A 19966-nucleotide genomic window follows, 5' to 3' on the forward strand; every position below is an offset into this window, starting at 1 on the left:
CAGATGTTTTTCATGAGGGAAGGAACTACAGAAGTTGTTCATTTTAAGTACTTCAACAAAATATTTTGATTTTATGCAAAATAATCAGGTATGTCCAAATATACAAGTAGTTTGAGAGTTCAGGGAGACCCATTAGAACGAATCATGGAAGAGTGCGGTCGCTGCAGAGCTCTTTTGGCGCACTTTGTTTGCAGCTATTCTCTGAATGGTAGAGTTTTTCTCTTCAGGATCATGGGAAGTGTAGATCAGGGCTCTTCAACTACTTTCTTGCATGGGCCAAATTATCCATATAAAAACTCGAAAGATGGCCAAACATTGTTCCTTATTTATCTTATCTAGCTATTTCAATGTAAGTAACATGTTAACAAAAAAAACATTTAAAATGGTCAAGGGTATCTTCAGGTCTGGCCATTATTTCCTTCTAATCTTGTTGAAAAACAAACATGATTTCACACTCTCAACAAACAAATAGGTTTTGATGAACTTCACTTTGAAAATAAAAACATAATGATAATGTTAACATTGTAGGGTTATTGTTTACAAATTATAAACCCACATAAGAAAAGAATAATCTAATGTAGAAGTGCCTTGAAGTAACCTAACTTATAAATGGTGTTTATATGTTAGGTTACTTCAAGGAACATGTCCAATAAACATAGTATTGACTTGGCAATTTTTGGTACATTTAAGTGCTTTCATGTAATGTTAGTATTTTGATACACTTTTATTTAGAACATGCTTTTACCTGCAGAAGACAATCGCTCACAGGCTGCACATGCACATGACCTTCATCACTGGCAAATGATTAAATGCAGTTGCAGGTTTTGTTTCAATTAATTGTGAGTAAATATCCACTTCATTCTGCGTTCCTTTTTGTTCTCTGTCTTCTAAAGCATCCCGTTGCTATTTTACTGCATGACAAAGCACTTCAAAAGATTCTGCCCTCATGTTAGCTAAATTAATCGAAAAGAACCAACTCAAAAGAGTAAATATTTCTACACGTATCAGGCATCGCTCCGACCAGTCTATGACCATGTTCACAATTGTATACTATCCATACCACTCTCAATGTTTTTGCCAAATGCAGGTTTAACAGAAACAGTAAGAGTAGTATGGTAGTAAGGCATTCAGTACACAGTCTATATGTTCCGTGGAAGTTTGGAGGGCGTCACAATTGCTTATCGGAACGCACAGGGCGCATTTTGTTCGACGCAGATTGGACACCCTAGGCGGTCGCCTATAGTCAGGATATGTGCATGCATGCATGTTCAGTGGCGCTTCGCGTTATCACTTTTAACAAGCACTGATCATTCGGAGGGCCAGATAAAGATGATCGGCTGGCCGGATTTGGCCTACGGGCCACAAGTTGACTACCCCGTGTGTAAATTCTCTACCAGAAATTCTGCAAATAAACCATTTTTTAATTTCATTTGAAATAACGTGGAGTGATGGCTTCAACAGAAGCATATACCATCGATTAACAACCTCAGAGCTCACGGTAGGTCTGTCTTTAAAGGTTTATTAGATATCATTAAAAACCGGTTCCCCTATGGAGAAAATGAAAGGGATTTTCACTCCCAGAACCAAACTGTTGCGCTCTACTGCTCAAGCAAGAATTGTTACTTGCTCTACTTAGGGTTAGTTATTCGAACAAACCTCTTAACCCAAGGTATTAAACTGCAGTATGCTAAAGACATGAATGATACCTCAAATCATGCAGCTTGTTAAAGAGAAGTGTGCTATAACCTTTCTTTCTCAGTGATCGTACTTGCGATTTTGGTTAAATTGTCCAAACAAAACAAAATAGACTTTAATTTAAGTAGGGACCTGAACCATTTCTGAGAACTAGAAAATCATATAGACTTGGGGGTGTGGCTCTTTTGACTATTTTAACCAGTAACCAAAACACCAAGCAAACTGTCTTTGTTTTGTACCTGCTGATGTACACATCACAACACTTTTACACACCTGTTGTTTTGCTCAGAAGTGCTGCTGGGCTCCTCAATGCAAATATCCTTCTTCACGGTCTCGGTCTCCATCTCTCCTTTCTCTACCTTTCCACCATCTATATCTGCTTCCTCCGTTCCTCCTTTCACCTCCTTTCCAGACAAACGTACAGCTTTCTCCTCCTCTCCACATTCTGTGTTTACCATCTGCTCCTCTCCACGCTCTGTTTCTCCTTTCTTCTCCTCAGTTTGTGTTTTGCTGTTTTTGCTTAGTTCCCCCTTTCCGTTTTCAGTCTTTGTGTCTGTGAGGAACTCTGCTGCCTCTGGGGTGGGCTTCGAGTGGTCAATGGGTGCACTGTCCTTTCCTGCTTCCCAAAGTTTGTAACGTTCTGGCTGGAACTTACGTACAAACACATCCATGGAGATCTTCACCAAGTCTTTCCGACAGGAACACTGAAATGAGTAAATAGGATAAAATAACCAAACAAGATGACCAAAAAAACCCACTATATCTAAAGTACCATATAGTTTTAAAACATTTTCAGCTTTGACTTTCTAATATGTAGATACAAAATGATAAAAACATACTAATGTCGCCTGTTTGCCATAATCGATCCAGCGTTGTGTGGCAAAGTTTGTGGATTCTGCACAGTTGAAGCCATGGTTAAATCCAGCATGATATCCATATGGGAAGGTCACGATGAACTGGCCTGCCTTCTGTGTCACCTGATGTGTTAAGCAGAAATGTACTTTTGAGGGTTTTTTTTCAGGGTGATTGCATTCGTATTTGAAGGTATTAATGTTATGCATACCTATTTCAGATGTCAAAGTTAACGCATTAGCGCATGCAATTAATTATAAGTTATATGTGTTCATTTTTCTTAACCGTGATTAACGCATTTACCATTAATAAAGCATAAACCAGCATATACACTGGTTGGAAAAGGGCAGAAGCTTCGTGATGTGTCCGCCCGGAGTCGTTACACTGACGCATAAACCACAAAACATCTACACTTGCCCGACTTCAAGCACTTTGCTGCCACTGTAAGGTGCAATTTAATTACCACAGAATTATGTCAAGTCTTAACTATCACTAAAATGCAGAACGAGACATTGTTTGCAAGTGCTTTTCATGTGGAGTTTAAAACGGGCCTTGACGCTGTCCAAAAATGTAATCACGATTAATTGCATAATTTTTGTAGTTAATCGCAGATTTTAAAAGTGCTAATTTGACACTATATATACTTCTTTTCTTGTCCGATTCACTTATTTCAATCTTAGGATAGAAAACAAAACTATATGTACCAATATAATGCTTTATTAACATTTCCCAAACAAAGCCTTCCACAATATAAAAATAGAAAGTCAATAAATTATCACCAATTCAAATAACACTAAATTTTAAGTGGGAGTTTGACTAATTACATGAACTAGTCCCCACAAGGTTTGCATTTTTTCATTGCAATGGGCATTAAATCTCTTAAACTCTCATCCTACACAGACTGTGGCTATCCGCTTTGCTACAGCAATCGTGAAGCTGCATTCATGATTCACGTCAGGGCATCAATGCCATCATCGAGTATCGCTTTGATCACTTTGAACTATCGCTTTTAAGATTTAGTGTGCTTCAGTGGTAATTCAAATAAGCCTTACATAGGCTGAAAAATATTTGATTTGTATCTATTTCTAAGTCCCATCTGGGCTTGTTTTGTACATCAAGTAGCGCTAAGAGATCCTTTCTCCATAATTTTAGCACTGACAGGGAAGTGCTGTCAGAGATAATTTTATTTACTGAGAAAACAACTTCTGCAGCTCTATCATAGGAGAGAGCGTAACAATCAACTAGTGTGTTAGGACAGTTCTGCCCACAGAATGTCTATGGGACTGGCGTGTTATGCAGTTTTATGCTAAGCTTGTAGGCTCCCTTGGTAGAAGGGGTCTGGTGCTGTTGTGTGCCTGTTTGTGAGTCAGTGTAATTACACTGCGGGCACAAAAATGACAAAAGTTCTGCCCTTCACAGCAGTGTTTATGCTGGTACGGGTAAATGCGTTAATCGCGATTAGGAGAAATGGAGGTGTTAAACTTTTTTAATGAATCACATGCAATAACACACTCGTTCTGAGAGCCCTAATAGCTACATATTGTTTTGTTTTCTTTCCTAAGAACAAAATAAGTGCCTTTTGACAGGAAAATATGTATATTTATAGTCAAATGTGTGCGCTTTCAAAAGATGCGATTAATCCTGACTAACTATGAAAAATCATGCGATTAATTGTGAAAAAAGTATTTTAATCGACTGACAGTACTGGTATATGTACATTTTAGTACATTATGTTTAGACAGACACTGAAATGTCTTGACAGCATCTAAAATATGTACAACTTTAGAGACATACAAATCTTTACAATATTTACTAGTCTGAATTGTACTTGCGAGAACCTTTGTGTGCACATCACCATAGAAAATAATAAATTATGCAGAAACTTGGTCAAATAAAGACTTTTTTAATGGCAAATATTCTCATAAATGTAATCCAGATGAATTAGGATCAAATTAGGTAACTGCATTAACTAAGTTATATAAATGTGATGTAATTTAACATATATAATTCATATTTAATATTAATATTTAATCTAATTTATTATTAAAACAAATATTGAACATTAAATTGTCCTATCCAACTATACAAAAATGTACATTACTAAGCACCGAATTTTAGTTGATAACCTCAAAATAATTAATTTTTCAGAAAAAACGATATATATTTTCAGACCTGAGAACAAAACAAAACTGTGAGTTTTTTTTGCAAAATAAACACAACTAACTAACCTTCTCAAAGGGTATACCATACTTCCTCAGGATTGATGGTGAAATTAAAGTCATTTTGTGTCGCAAGAAGGCTTCACAACTTTGAGCACTTCCAGGAAAGAATCCTGTGTGAATGCAGATCAGAAGTGTTAAAGAGTTGATGAGGAAGAGAATTAATTCATAGTCAGAAAATTACAGAGTACTACCGTACCTTTGGCAAGACGCTCCAATCGTTTTCCATGCTCTGGAGGCACCACATACCTGTAGAAAAGCTTGTTTTATATTCAAGTAATAATGCCTTTAAAATCTCTTCAGTAGAATAAGAGGTGTGATATGAATATTACACATGTGCTGTGACAGTACCAGGACTTGGGTTCTCCGAAGTGAAGGTAATTAATGCTGTAGAGATCCATGTCTTCTGTGTGCCACGCAAACGTGCTCTTCCACATCCCAAAATATAGAAACGGAGTGTTTACACCTTTAATTGTGATTGCACTTTCTCTCTCAACCATGTCCAAAATAGTGTTCAGGCGGCCAATATTCCACTCCGTCACATCCTATTATGAGAATAACGATACACGTATGATTGCAATTATTTTATAGCACTGTCTTGACACTATGAACAGAACAGAAATGGTTGTGACTGAGAGATTATAGAGATTATAGTGAAAAACTATCAAAAAAAGTGAGAGTAAATGTGAACTCACTGGATCATAGAGGGTCCCACTGACATCTGCCCCATATAATGGTGGGCTAAACGTTAAATTCTTCCAATATTTCCTCTCAAGTTCATCAAAATCCGCATATCTGGGATTACAGAATCTGCAATAGTAGAGTGAGAGAACCATTTTACTTTGTAAATACAGTCAACATGAAACGACACACAAAATGTTTGTAAAGTGACGTATTTCTGAGTTAAACTAAATATTCAATGGGAAATAATGCAGGGAAGGACTTCACATTATTCAATGGGATTTTGCTGGATCAAAAGTGGGCTTTCAATATTATTGGTTATTCAAATGTGTATTATATCCATCCATCCATCCATCTTCAACCGCTTATCCGAAGTCGGGTCGCGGGGGCAGCTGCTCCAGCAGGGGGCCCCAAACTTCCCTATCCCGAGCCACATTAACCAGCTCTGACTGGGGGACCCCGAGGTGTTCCCAGGCCAGTGTGGAGATGTAATCTCTCCACCTAATCCTGGGTCTTCCCCGAGGCCTCCTCCCAGCTGGACGTGCCTGAAACACCTCCCTAGGGAGGCGGCCAGGGGGCATCCTTACCAGATGCCCAAACCACCTCAACTGACTCCTTTCGACGCAAAGGAGCAGCGGCTCTACTCAGAGCTCCTCATGGATGACTGAGCTCCTCACCCTATCTCTAAGGGAGAAGCCCACCACCCTTCTGAGGAAGCCCATTTCGGCCACTTGTACTCGCGATGTGTATTATAATGGATGTTAATTTCAACATATAGTAAAATATTTTAAAAATAAAAAGTTGTTTACGTTAACGTTAGTTAATGCATAATAAACTAAAATGAACAAACAAAATAACATAAAATATCATGTGCTGATGAATTGTGCAGGCTAGGAAATAAAAAATAAATAAAACAAACAAGAGTCAATTTTGATTTCATGTTGTATGGTTTTCTGCTCCTCACTTGTCAGTGTTGGCAGTTTTGCGAAACTCGCGGACGGTCATTGGCTTCTTCTGGATGTTGTACTGCGTGAAGAGCCCCGACTGGCCAGTCACAACCTGTTGAATCGGGGTGGAAATCACCAGGTCGTCGATGTCATCGTATGTGCGCCGCGGCTTCCAGTCCTTTGGTGGCACCACCTACACCAAAAATACACAACACTGAGCAATGCATACTTCCAATGCTCACCCAAAACACAAAATAACAACATAGACACACTCTGTGCAAACTGAAAAATAAACCTGAAAAGACACTGACTAAATCTACCACATGTAAACAAAGAGTGGCTAACCTTAGCCATCCCGGCTCTGTGTGCCCCCCGTGACTCCATATATGCGATGTATCTGTTAAAATCTTTGAACTCGTCTTTTGTGGGATGAAAGGTCATGATCCTGGTACCAGGAAGTTGGGAGCTCTGAGAGACAGAGTCCGAAGCCATTCTGACACTTGGACTGTAAGAGAGAAACAGATAACATTTTAGCAACAAAACAACATCCATAATATTACAACATACTGCCGTGTGACATGCTACGGAAAAATGAACCCTTGTGCACTGTTCGTTTTAGACTCGCACTTGTATTGTTCGCGTCGTCAAATTTCACCGAAAACAATAAATGTGTCATTTTTTTTTAATGAAAGAAATTTAATATTATTAACTTCGAAAATGTAAAAACACTAAAGTTGTGCATTTCTGGGGGATTTTAATGCTATTTAGATCTTATCTACCTTTACATTTCTCAACCACACCATTAATTTAGATATGCAAATAAGCAAATTGATGTTAATTTTACTACAATAAAAACCTACACTTCAATAAGTTGAAACATGATGAAAATATGAGAATGTGTCATGTATTAGGGGCAGATTGCAGCAATCTGGAGAAAAAAAATTAGAATGTTACGACAATAATAGCCGGTAGGGCAATTCTTCTATTTAATATAAAAAAATACACATCGGGGGGTCTGTGTAGCTCAGCGAGTATTGATGCTGGCTACCACCCCTGGAGTTGTGAGTTTGAATCCAAGTCCTGCTGAGTGACTCCAGCCAGGTTTCCTAAGCAACCAAATTGACCCAGTTGCTAGGTTGGGTAGAGTCACATGGGGTAACCTCCTCGTGGTCGTTATAATGTGTGGTTCAGAGGGCGTATGTTGAGTTGAGCATGGATGCCGAGGAAAATAGTGTGGGCCTCCACACGCGCTACATCTCCGTGGTAACGTGTTCAACGAGCCATGTGATAAAATGCGCGGATTGACGGTCTCAGACGCGGAGGCAACTGAGATTCGTCCTCCGCCACCCGGATTGAGACAAGTCACTACGCCACCACGCATTGGGAATTGGGCATTCCAAATTGGGGAGAAAAGGGGAGACAAAAAGAAAGAAATAAAATAATAATTTGATGTCTATCCTTTTATTGTCCATCTGGTCAAAGTTGATATGGGTTTTAGAAAAGTAATTAGTAATGAGTAATTTAATTACTTTTCAGACCGAGTACAGTAATCTAATTACAATGTAGAAGATTGAATTAGTAATTAATAACTTTTTTTTGGAGTAACTTACCCAATACTGGTTATAATCAGGTTCTCTTTTAAAGTTCTGACCCAAAGCTCTCTCAAACTCACACAAAACAACAACACAACGAGTATACACACGGCTAAAACTGCTGAAATAACACAAACACACACCTCCAGCTTAACACACACACACACACGCGGTAATACTCAATAACACATGATATTAACAGCTCGTTATAGTGTATAACTGTGTTATTACATTAAGTATTGATCTGCTCCAAACTTTGATGAGCCTTGATGGCTAACTCCTGTAAACAGCGAGATTCACGCACAGAAACACACATTAAATCACTCCACACGCATTGAAACCCGACAGTTTCTATGAGGAGAGCAGACGGGTTTACTCACGGGTGTTGAGGGCTCGGCTGTGGGCTGTTGAGTGCACAAACACAGAGAAACAGCGCAGAAAAACACGATTATACTGCAGACATGTCTTCCATTAGAGTGCAGCCGACTGCGCATGCGCACAAACACTATTTACAAAGATGGAAGAAGGCGTTCCCCGCTTATCAACTCACTCCATATGACTCCTGTGGGGCCATAAAGATATAGAATATACATAATTAACATTATTTATAAACTTACTTGTATACATCCATATGGGGCTATATAGATATAAAATAAACAGTTAATTTGTAAAAATCACTCTTTATTTATATTTCAGTATTATCTTGGTCATGTAGTGTAGTTTATTTGTAAAAATACTCTATGGGACCCCAGACCCTTTCCAGCCATCTAATTTATAGTTATATACTGTAGATGTTGAATATGTAGATTATATGGATTATTTGGATACATCCATATGGCACAATATAAATGATACAGACACTAAAGAATGAACTTTCGCCATACACACTAATATATAGCCTAGAATATACACATTATGTATACCTAAATGGCTATAGGGATGTGTAAGGTGAGATGTAGAAATACTATATATTATATACTATATATTTACTTACATGTGGCTCCATAAAGATGAATTGAGTGGGTGTTACATATAGTCCTGATATCTTTTTTACAATCTAAATATTTGCAATTTATATGACTCAATGTGGCAGAGATTTATGTAAGGCATACAAATATTCTACAATATAATCTTTATATACTCACACATATGGCTCTATATGACTTCTGATATAACAAGATATCCCATAAATGAGCTTTATATGACATGTAAAGTTATACAAATATACAAAATCTATATAAACATCCAATTGCTCTTATAGATGTGTGTTTGGGGGGTGGGGAGTGTGTTGTTGAAGTAATCTCATTGTCTGTATAGCCTATGTGGCCCCATATGGCTAGACAGTGTCAGTTATACTAATTATCTTTGATGTATGTGTATATGTGTGTGTGTGTGTGTGTGTGTGTGTATCTCATTTGTGCTTGAACAAACATATTTGAATCTAAAGTTTCTGAATTCAGTTTCTAAACTCAAATTAATCTTTGGACATATTTTCAAAGTATTATTTGTCAGTTGCTGGAGGTTTTCAAACCACCAATTAAAAATGTGTTTTTACATTTTTTGTGGACCTCCAGCAGTGACAGTGATTATTGTGTACAAACTGTTGACTGGGCCTGAGTATGTGTTAATTACCAAGTTCAATCCGAACCAGCAACTCTGACCTTGGAACAAAGGGATAACTTGTGCTTAATTAGTGAAATGATTAGGTTGCAGTTTAATTAGTAAACTTTTCTATCCATATGTAGAACTGATTGCAGCAGGACTGATTTTTCCAGGTGTTCCAAGAAGAATGAATATGTAAAACCAGCAGAATTCAGTCCAAACAATGAAGGCCTTCAGATTACACTGCAGTGGCTAGTGTATTGGCTCGCATGGCTGGGTAAGTCTAAGGTTCTGGCAGAGGCACAGACACACCGGAGAGGAACAAGCCATCTGTTCACCAGGAAATGTGTCAAGGGAAGGAGGATTCAGCGATACAAAGCCCCACAATAACAATGTACAAACCCCCAATTAAGCGTTTTATTAACACATATTTCTATCCTTTTTTATTAACAAATAGAAAACAGACACAACCGATTTGTTGCCTGTACAACAGATTTACTGTGGTTTTGTATCTTTGTGAACACAAAGTGAAATGATTTCTTACAATGTGCTCATATTTCATCTTTGTGCTCAGGCCATAGGAGAAAAGAAACGCTCAAGTATGCACACATTTTCAGTCCAATGATGCAGTTGTGACGTTACAGGAGATTTGTCTTCAAGAGCCACAGTGAAAAATGATCGGATGTCCGTTAATACCACATATGGAGAGTTCAGGATTGTTTTCAATCTCAGCTGGTGAGTTGAGTAATTTCATTTCACTATCAGCCAAAGCACTTCAGCTGCTAGTCTGAACGGCGATTTCTGAGGTTCACTGGACGTGCGTGACGGCTGTACATGTGCGTGCAAGTTTGTCAGGTCAAGGCCTGGCCGTTAGTACGAGTTGACCTTTAACCTCTGCTGACCCAGCTTGAAACAAAGACTTTGCTGTGGCAGCAAGTGTTGAGAGTTTCCAGATAATGACAGTTTACTGCTATTTCGAGCAGACTGTGTTCTCTCATTTCATTAGTTTATTCAGTTTTCTTTAACGACAGCAGATTCATTCAGGTCGCTAAATCTGGTGTAAGCATTTCATCCTTTGTATTTGATTATATTGTTTTTCTAAAGTATCAGGAGGTGAAAAGTTTTGTTTTTTAATATATATAAAAGATTCCCCCTTTACCATCAAAATAAAAGATCATTGAAATATCATAATAATGATAAAAAGTAAGAAATCCTCAGCAGCTCTTAATACACCTCTTTTAGTATTAATAACTTGGGTCATGTGAAAATACATGTCCACATGTGCTAAAATAATTGAACATAAAGGAAAATTTCAAAAAAGAATAATAATAAACATTAAAACAAACCCCTTAGATACACAATGATCAGCATAAATGATACAAATATTGTACTTTCTGACAGATATACCAACAGAAATGGCAACAATAATAATATTACAAAAATAATAATAAAACAGCAAAAAGTTATTTTCTTAATCAGAATTTGTTCTTGTTTTCTAGTAGAAAATATCTAAACATCCTTAAAACAAGCCAGAAGAATCAAATGTACTTATTTACCTAATACATCTTAAATGTATGAGGCCTTCTCAGTCAAAAATATCATAATTAAGATTTCCAAGCACCCGAGCGACCAAGCAAAGCCGTATTTACCAGTTGCAAACTCAGAATTCTAGATGATCCTGATTTGCTAAGACGCTGGAAGCATGTCATCATGAAAGATGATGGAAAGCAATTATTTAGCAAATGTATTTTAATTTCAGTGCTATTGTTTTTTTTATAATATTGATTTGTTATATATGACAGATCTAATGGTCAACTAACATAAATTTAAAGACTCACCGTTCGAGGTTTGTTTTGTTCAAATTAATTAATAATATGTGAAATATCACCAGTGTTGGGCGCAATCCAATTACAAAGTGATTAGTTACTGTAATCTAATGACTTTTTTTTAATCAAAAAGTAGTGTAGTGCATTACATTTTAAATTCTTGTAATCAGGTTACAGTTACTGTTTTCAATGATTTAATTGCTTTTAAGTACATTATAGGTTTATGCTTATTTCTAATATACTATTTATGTAGAATACAGGAATTAAATCCCCGTAAGGAGTCGTTGTGGAGAAATATGATGTGCTGAGTTTATGACTTGAAAGAACAATAAACAAGAAATATAGACATTATTTTCAATTGTTGAGTGGAAAAGTGTTTTAGACAGTAACTGAAAAGTAAAGTAATTAGTAGTGTGATTACTTTTTCAATGAAGTAATTAGTAAAGTAATCTGAGTACAAATTTAAAGCAATAATTAGTAATCATTTTTATGATATTTATTTTTAAGTAATTTACCTAACACTGGATACCATGCAGTGATAAAACATATAGGTCATGTAAAAGTACCGCAGGTGTATTTACTTACACTTATCCACTCATTCTTTCGGTATTTATTTTAGTTTGGCTTCTTCTGTATTTTGTTTCCCACATGAACACGTGACATGTCGTGATTTTGCATGTGCACTTGAAGGCAAAATGTGTCTGTTTTTCTTAAAACCCCCAATTCTGAAAAAGTTGGGACAGTATGAAAAATGCTAATAAAAACAAAAATGAGTGATTTGTAAATTATATTCAACCTTTGCTATATTAAAAGCACTACATCTAAACATTACATGGTGTTTTACCTTGTGAATTTCATTTTTTTTTTAAACGTGAAGTCATTTCAAATCAGATGATTGCAACACACTCCAAAAAAGTTGGGACAGTTGAGCGTTTTCCACTGTGAAACATCACCATTTATTCTAATAACACTTATTAAACATTTGGGCACTGAAGATACAAGTTTAAGTTTAAAAAGTGGAATTTTCCCCCATTCATCCATTATGCAGGTCTTCAGCTGCACAATTGTAAGCGGTCTTCGTTGCCATATGGTGCACTTCATAATGTGCCACACATTCTCAGTTGGAGATGGTCAGGACTGCAGACAGGCCAATCTAGCACCCGCACTCTCTGCTTATTCAGCCAGTATATGGTTTGAAGTTGTCCTGCTGAAAATTCTGGGACATCCCTGGAAAAGACGGTGCTGGATGGCAGTATATGTTGCTGTCTGCATTCATCGTGTTCTCATAGATGTGCAAGTTACCCAAGCCATGTGCACTGACACACCCCGGCCCATACAGACATTGGCTTTTGGACCTGACGCTGACAACAGCTTGGATGGTCCTTTTCCTCTTTGGCCAGGAGAACACGACGGCTGTGTTTTTAAAAAAAATATTTGAAATATGGACTCTTTGGACCAAAAAACACAGTTACACTGTTTTACTTTCCATCTAAGATAGGACCGAGCCCAGAGATATCGGCAGCGCTTCTGGACAGTGATGATGTACGGCTTCTCCTTTACACTGTAAAGTCTCAACTTGCATCTGTGGATACAGCGGCAAGTGATGTTGACTAACAAAGGTTTACTAAAGTTATCCCAAGCCCATGTTCATGACATCCATAGCAGATGAATGATGCTCTTTAAGACAGTGATGTCTGAGGGATCAGAGATCACACACAATCAGAAGTGATTTTTGCCTTGCCCTTTACGCACCGAGATTTGACCAGATACCTTGAAACTTTTAACTATATTTTCCACTGTAGCGGGTGAAATGCCCAAAATCCTTCCAATTTGTCTTTTGGGAACATTGTTCTCAAAGTGCCAGACTATTTGATGAAGCATCACTTGGCAAATTTGAACGATTCTTGCTCTTGAAGGACTAGGCTGTTTTTGGAGACTCCTTACTATGACACGATTGCCTGTTTAACATCTCCTGTTTGACGTCGCCTTGTTATTTCAACTTCTCAAATTGTTACTAGTCTTAAATTGCCCCTGTCTCAACTTTTTTGGTGCATGTTGCAAACAACTGATTGAAAAAACACAATGTCATTCCCGAGTAGAACATCATATAATGTGTAGTTGTAGTGATTTCAATATAGCAAAGGCTGAATATAATTTAACAAATCACCCCTTTTTGTTTTTATTAGTATTTTTCATACTGTCCCAACTTTTTTGGAATTGGGGTTGTACCTCAATACCCCATAAACCATTATATTTAGTTTGATTTATGCTTAAAATATCTAATTAAATAAAAAAAGAATTTGCATGATATGTTATTAAAAATAAACATTACTTTACAATTTCGCTGCTCAAGAAATGTATATAGTTTTAAGGATCTTTAGATATTTGTACAAGTAAAAAAAGGAAAAATGACTGATTATGAAAATTGTAGACGACAATCATGAACATGAAGAGCATAATGATATGGTAATAATAAAAAAGCGGTAAGGTAATACACTCAGCAGGGTAAAAAGACAGGAGCTGTGCATATATAGGGACCAGAATGAAACGTTTGCGGCTGTTTTAAGAGAGAAGAACACAAATGGAGTGAATTATCTCCCTGTCCATTTCTCTCCGTCTGTCTGTCTCTCTTTCTCCCTCCAGCAGTATTGACTGAACAGGTAGGATGTTTATGGCTCAGAGAAAAGTAGCGGCTCTGTGGAGGTGGCGTTCTGAGGCATTCTGGGAGTGGTTACGTTGCATAGTGATCAAAGCTGCCCAGGTACTCTAGAGCTGCCCGGTAACACAGCTGGTACTGGTCCTGTAAATACACACACAGAACATATGCTGTTACACTCAGCAGCGTGAGGGTGAGTTAATGATGACAGAATTTTCGATTTTCAAAGGATGTGAGAATATCAAGCTTGTGTGAGTTACCTCTGTCTGTACCATGGCAGGTCTCTGTGTGCGCAGCGTTTTTATGGTCTGGAACATGTCCACCACTCCTTCATATCTCATCCGCTCCAGCACGATACTCAGAGTGATAAACACTCCTGTTCGGCCCACACCAGCACTGTGTGTGACCAAAAAAAGAGCTATTCAGTACAAACATACAAGAAAACGATATAAAAATATAGTTGCTAATAATTAAGGCATGTATTCCAAACCTTTTCACTAAATGAATGAAATGAAGGAATTTAATCATTTTCAATTATCTACATTAATATAATAATTTGAAACTAAGAAGATCACTCGAGGGGGTATATTTTGCATTAATGGCCCGTTAACTGTAATGAACCTGAATACTACACGGCTACTTACCACTCATGTAAAAAGAAGAAAGAGATTACAGACATGAATTTTGCACACTATTGGAGAATGGTTGCCAGGGACAGCAGACAACTACACAGGTTATTGTTCATTATAATTTATGCAAACATATTTGACCAATCAGAAGTGTTCCAGAGAACCGTGTAATAAACAACATTTACCTACATATATTTTGACTAAAACACAGCAGGTAAAATGCAACAAGGGGGCATTCATGAAGACTTTTGTGTGAGGAAACAAATTCATAATTGAATCAGAGTTTGAACTGCATGGAAGCCCTTAACCACAAGGTGAAAAAAGTTCCCTAGTTGAAATTGTTTTTTTAGGTATCTTAGTGCCTTCCTGAGTCTATGTCCTACAAAAAACACTGCAAATTATTGTTTTCAAAGAAAATAATTATTTGCAGAGATTTCATATATATATATATATATATATATATTAGAATATTGGTGTTATTGTAGAGACCTTTCAACTAAGTCGTGTAAGAAGCCATTAATCAACGCAATGTCTCGTTCCCTTCATCTCAGGTAACCGAGGTTACGTACGTAACATAGACGTTTGAACCAATGGAAAATAATAAACTCTAAAACCAACTGTTTTTTAGGCAACTAAGGTTTAAATTCTATTATATATAATATTATATTATATCCACTACCGTTTAAAAGATTTTACATTTTTGAAAGAAATTGCCATTTCTCTTCACAAATGATGCATTAAATTGATCAAAAATACAGCCAAAAACATTAATGATGTTGCAAGTTTGAAACAAGTGTTTTACATTTATTTAAAAATAAAATGTTTACCCATAATACCAAAGCCCCATTTTCAGTAGTCATTACTCCAATCTACTAAGAATGTACTGTGTCATGTAGTTCAGTAATTATCACGCTTGTTTGTTCTGACCTGCAGTGAACAGTGATTGGTCCATCCTGTCCGAACTGCTCCTTGGTTTTATGAACTTGGCCAATGAAATCAATGAAGCCCTCTCCTGTCTTTGGCACGCCTTGTTCCGGCCAATCAGTGAACTGGAACTGGCGGATCGTTCTGGACTGGCCATCCTTAGAGAGAGCAGATGAGTGTTTTAATGAAACAATAAAGGGCACAGCTCAAGTTGTACTGTCACCTCTGAGGAAACCTACCCTGGCGTCTGTGACTTTAAACTCCCGTAAGATGTATTGCGGCATGTTGTATTCAGCCATGGGGTCCACAACAAAATATTGGTATCTAGCAGATCTCTCTGCAGGCCAGTACTGATGACACTTCTCCTATAGAGGGCAAAATCACACATGTTCATAAGGCCCTTTTCACAAATGTCTCTATCCAAACCCAATTCAGTTCCACCCACCCTTTCCGAAAGTGCCTTTTTTATTGATATGTGAGCAGGGAGGCTAATGATCGAGAAGCTCTATTGTGAATAAGTTTGTGATTGTGTGTGTAGGATGATGACAGGGGTGTGTACTCACCCGTCCCATCTCTCTGAGTTTCGTCAGCATCACTATAATAGTGGAGTTGTGCTCCCACAGCATCCTCCAGAAGTCTTCCGTGGTTTCGGCGAGAGTACCCTGTGTGGCTATATACGCCTTCTGCTGCCTGCAGGAACAACACGTGAAGATGCAGTTTGAATACACAATCAACGAACATACATACAACACACACATAGAGAAAATTGTGAGAGATCTGACTGCTTAAACACCCAAAAAATGACAATTCTTTCATCATTTACTTACACTCATGTCATTCCAAACATGTATTTTGTGGAACACAATGAAAGTAAATGGTGACTGAGACTGTCACTCTGCCAATCATCTGTTGTGTTCCATGGAAGAAAGAAAGTCATACAGCTTCGGAACAACACAAGGGTAAGCAAATGATTACAGAAATGTCAATTTTTTGTGAACTATGCCTTTAAATCAGGGATCTTCCCCACATGAATTTTCAATACTTTTTCAGTCATTCACGAGAACAGGATTTAAAAAAAATAATGGGGTGGATTTTCATTTATATACTGTACTGTATCAGGCACTAATCTTTTGTCACAATAGTTGACTTAAAACAATTAGTAGCACTTTACAATAAGGTTGTATTTATTAACATTAGTTAATGAATTAACCATCATGAACTAACATTGAAAAATATATATTTTTAGTCAGCATTTATGATTCTTGTTTAATGTTAATTATATATATATATATATATATATATATATATATATATATATATATATATATATATAATCTCAACTAATGTAAACTTTTAATTTGAAAAATGTATTAGTATATTTACATGAAACAAGATTAATAAACACTATAAAAGTATTGTTCATTGTTAATTCATTTTAGCTAATGTTGTTAACTAATGTAAATAAATACAACCTTATTGTAAAGTGCTACTAAATAATAGAGTACTACTAAATCAACTCATATTTATAAAAAAAAGAATGTCATAAACATTTTTTTATTTGATTATTTGTTATGTTTCCATGTCCGATAACCGATATTAATAATATTTAAATTTTTGCCTTTTTGTACAATTATTACCAAATAATCATTACACTACAACAATAAAAAATAACATTCACCTATAAATATTAATATAAATAATAACACACACACACACACACACACACACACACACACACACACACACACACACACACACACACACACACACACACACACACAGTAGTGTTTCCATGTTTTATGGGGACTTTCCATAGACATAATTGTTTTTATACTGTACAAACTTTATATTCTATCCCCTAAACCTAACCCTACCCCTAAACCTAACCCTCACAGAAAACTTTCTGCATTTTTACATTTTCAAAAAACATAATTTAGTATGATTTATAAGCTGTTTTCCTCATGGGGACCGACAAAATGTCCCCACAAGGTCAAAAAATTCGGGTTTTACTATCCTTATGGGGACATTTGGTTCTCACAAAGTGATAAATACACGCTCTCTCTAACACACACACTTTCAAAACAGCTTCATATAAATGTAATGGTCCATATTAAATAACTCTTTGGAGCCCAGTTGAATTTTAATATAAAATAATAATAATAATAATAATAATAATACTATATTATTATTATATTATAGGATTATATTTGTTTTGTACATTTCTGTCCAATTTACTTTCCCTTCACCATGAGCTTTTATTTTGGCAGAAATCTGAAAGGGAAGTGTGTATTTGACAGTTTGCAATGTTGCTCACTACAAATGTAGTGAAATGCTGTCACCTCCCTCTTTTCTGTGATACCTTGTCCCATTTTTAGATTTGTATATTACCTTGAAGTGGTTAAAAAAAAAGCTTTATAGACTGATATTTTCATAAATCCGATGTTGAAAAAACGATTAACCCAAAAAGTGCAAATATCGGGGAAAAAAAAAAATCTGATTATTGGTCAAACTCTACTAAAAATGAATACATATTAGTATACAAATGTCTCCAATAGGTCCTTAAAAGGATAGACTGACGTTTCTTGCTGACACACTCAACACAAACACACAAAAAGAGCAATATCTACACAATTAAATATTTTACAGCAGAGCAAACAAGAAAAAAGTACATATATATATTCACAATATACAGTTCCAAGACTAATTTCCATGAATTGTCAAGGACTGGAAAGAGACCCTGAATAATACATTAGTAGTGATGTGGCAGGACTAATAGAGCAGTGATCCCTGTAAGCTGACAGCAGGGGACGCTGTGACTCCATAAGCATGAGAAGACAGAGAGGGAGATAAAGTCTCAGACACGCTGCATTGAGAACATGCAGACAAAACGAGTGAGAGAGACAGACGCTGATGTCACTTTGGAACAACAGAAAGAGAGAAACAGTTTCTTGGTAAAGCAGCAGATCTTTGGCAGGCCCACACAGCACAAAAGTTTAGATCACACATGCTATGTCACATTAAGCTGTGCAAGGACACTCGTGGATGTTTTTAGGAGACCCCCGCTGTAAGAACCGCAGGTGTCTGCTGAAAGTTTTCTGAGATAAAGAGGTGGTTTGATGTCTAAATCCAACTTCATCATCATCCTCCTCAGGCACCGTTCACACATTCACAGCGATTTTATCACAGCAGGTCGCCAAGTTGCTGTATTGTTGGTTGTAGTGGGTGTTTTTATACTGCTGGATGCTCAAATGCTGTTGGTGGGCTGCACAAATGGCCATAGCTTTAAAGGAACAGTTCACCCAAATATGAAAATTCTCTCATCATTTATTCACCCTCGTGCCATCTCAAATGTGTATGACTTTGTTGCTTCAGATGAACACAAATAAAGATTTTTAGAAGAATATCTGTCGAAATTCAATGTTTATTAATCCTCATTATGCTTTGATTCTTATTAACTCTAAATTGCTTTCTGTGAATGAACCAAACATGTTCAAATGCTTTTTGTAGCTAAGTTGACTGAAGTTTCTTTGTATGCCATCTCTGGCAAGGTCAGAGAGGAAAAGGGAGGCAGAGAACTGTGTCTTATCAGAGGACACAGCTGAAGAGTGAAAAACATCTTATTATTATTAAATGTGCTGAGGAAGACTAGTGTGGATGAAGAATAGAACATTTCAGGACAGGAACCTGTCCTTGTAAGGTGAAGAAAGATAGGAGGTTCTATGGTAATTACTTTTTATATTTAGCCAATCATTTAGTTGAGTCTTATGGTGCGTTCACATACAACGTGAATCGAGCGTTTCGCGCGGTGCGATTACATACAAAGTCAATGCAATGACACGATTTCTTGGCGGGGACGCGAAAGGACCGAATGGCACGAAGCGAAATTGCAAAATCGCTTAATCCGCGTGAAGGTGCGTACACACTGCCAGCGACATCGCGCGCGACAGCGACTCCATACCATTCATTTTCAATGAGAGCACAGCGACTTCTGGCGACACAAGCTGTCGCGACCATTGGCGACTAGATGTGGGCGTGTTCAGCGACGCGACAAAGTTGAGACAAGTTCAACTTTATTCATATGAAGGGCGACTAACTAAAGCGACAGCCAATAGGAGAGAAGATGGGAGAGCTCACGTGATCCTTCTCTCTCTCTCTCTCTCTCTCTCTCTCTCTCTCTCTCTCTCTCTCTCTCTCAGCTCCTGCAGTAACGGAAATATGGATGAAAGGCTAATTCTTGCTGTTAGCAATTTTCCAGTGCTCTATGATATGTCTCTTCCCACGTTCAAGGACATTTTTAAGAAAAATACTGCGTGGAAAGGTGTATCTGAGATCGTGGGGATTTT

At 37.1% G+C, this 19966-nt stretch overlaps 2 protein-coding genes across 7 annotated transcripts in view; both read right to left on the reverse strand.

The window, feature by feature from the left end:
• LOC127647014 (lysine-specific demethylase 4A-like) overlaps positions 1 to 8473 on the reverse strand; it is a 32754-nt gene extending 24281 nt beyond the window's left edge. For both annotated transcript variants that reach the window (XM_052131061.1, XM_052131059.1), the window contains exons 1-9: positions 8367 to 8473; positions 6740 to 6899; positions 6412 to 6587; positions 5462 to 5576; positions 5118 to 5311; positions 4966 to 5015; positions 4776 to 4879; positions 2535 to 2672; positions 1969 to 2399 (exon numbers count right to left, since the gene is read on the reverse strand). In XM_052131061.1, coding sequence (XP_051987021.1) covers positions 1969 to 2399; positions 2535 to 2672; positions 4776 to 4879; positions 4966 to 5015; positions 5118 to 5311; positions 5462 to 5576; positions 6412 to 6587; positions 6740 to 6886 — 1355 coding nt within the window. In that variant the 5' untranslated portion in view covers positions 6887 to 6899; positions 8367 to 8473. The remainder of the gene's footprint in view (positions 1 to 1968; positions 2400 to 2534; positions 2673 to 4775; positions 4880 to 4965; positions 5016 to 5117; positions 5312 to 5461; positions 5577 to 6411; positions 6588 to 6739; positions 6900 to 8366) is intronic.
• Positions 8474 to 9710: 1237 nt separating this feature from the next.
• LOC127647013 (receptor-type tyrosine-protein phosphatase F-like) overlaps positions 9711 to 19966 on the reverse strand; it is a 321133-nt gene continuing 310877 nt past the window's right edge. For 3 of the 5 annotated variants that reach the window (XM_052131055.1, XM_052131057.1, XM_052131054.1), the window contains 5 exons: positions 16187 to 16313; positions 15863 to 15988; positions 15627 to 15781; positions 14331 to 14466; positions 9711 to 14214 (listed from right to left, as the gene is read on the reverse strand). In XM_052131055.1, coding sequence (XP_051987015.1) covers positions 14146 to 14214; positions 14331 to 14466; positions 15627 to 15781; positions 15863 to 15988; positions 16187 to 16313 — 613 coding nt within the window. In that variant the 3' untranslated portion in view covers positions 9711 to 14145. The remainder of the gene's footprint in view (positions 14215 to 14330; positions 14467 to 15626; positions 15782 to 15862; positions 15989 to 16186; positions 16314 to 19966) is intronic. The other 2 variants (XM_052131058.1, XM_052131056.1) reach the window with 1 other exon arrangement.

The sequence above is a fragment of the Xyrauchen texanus genome, chromosome 7 (assembly GCF_025860055.1).
Source record: "Xyrauchen texanus isolate HMW12.3.18 chromosome 7, RBS_HiC_50CHRs, whole genome shotgun sequence".
Classification (NCBI taxonomy): domain Eukaryota; kingdom Metazoa; phylum Chordata; class Actinopteri; order Cypriniformes; family Catostomidae; genus Xyrauchen; species Xyrauchen texanus.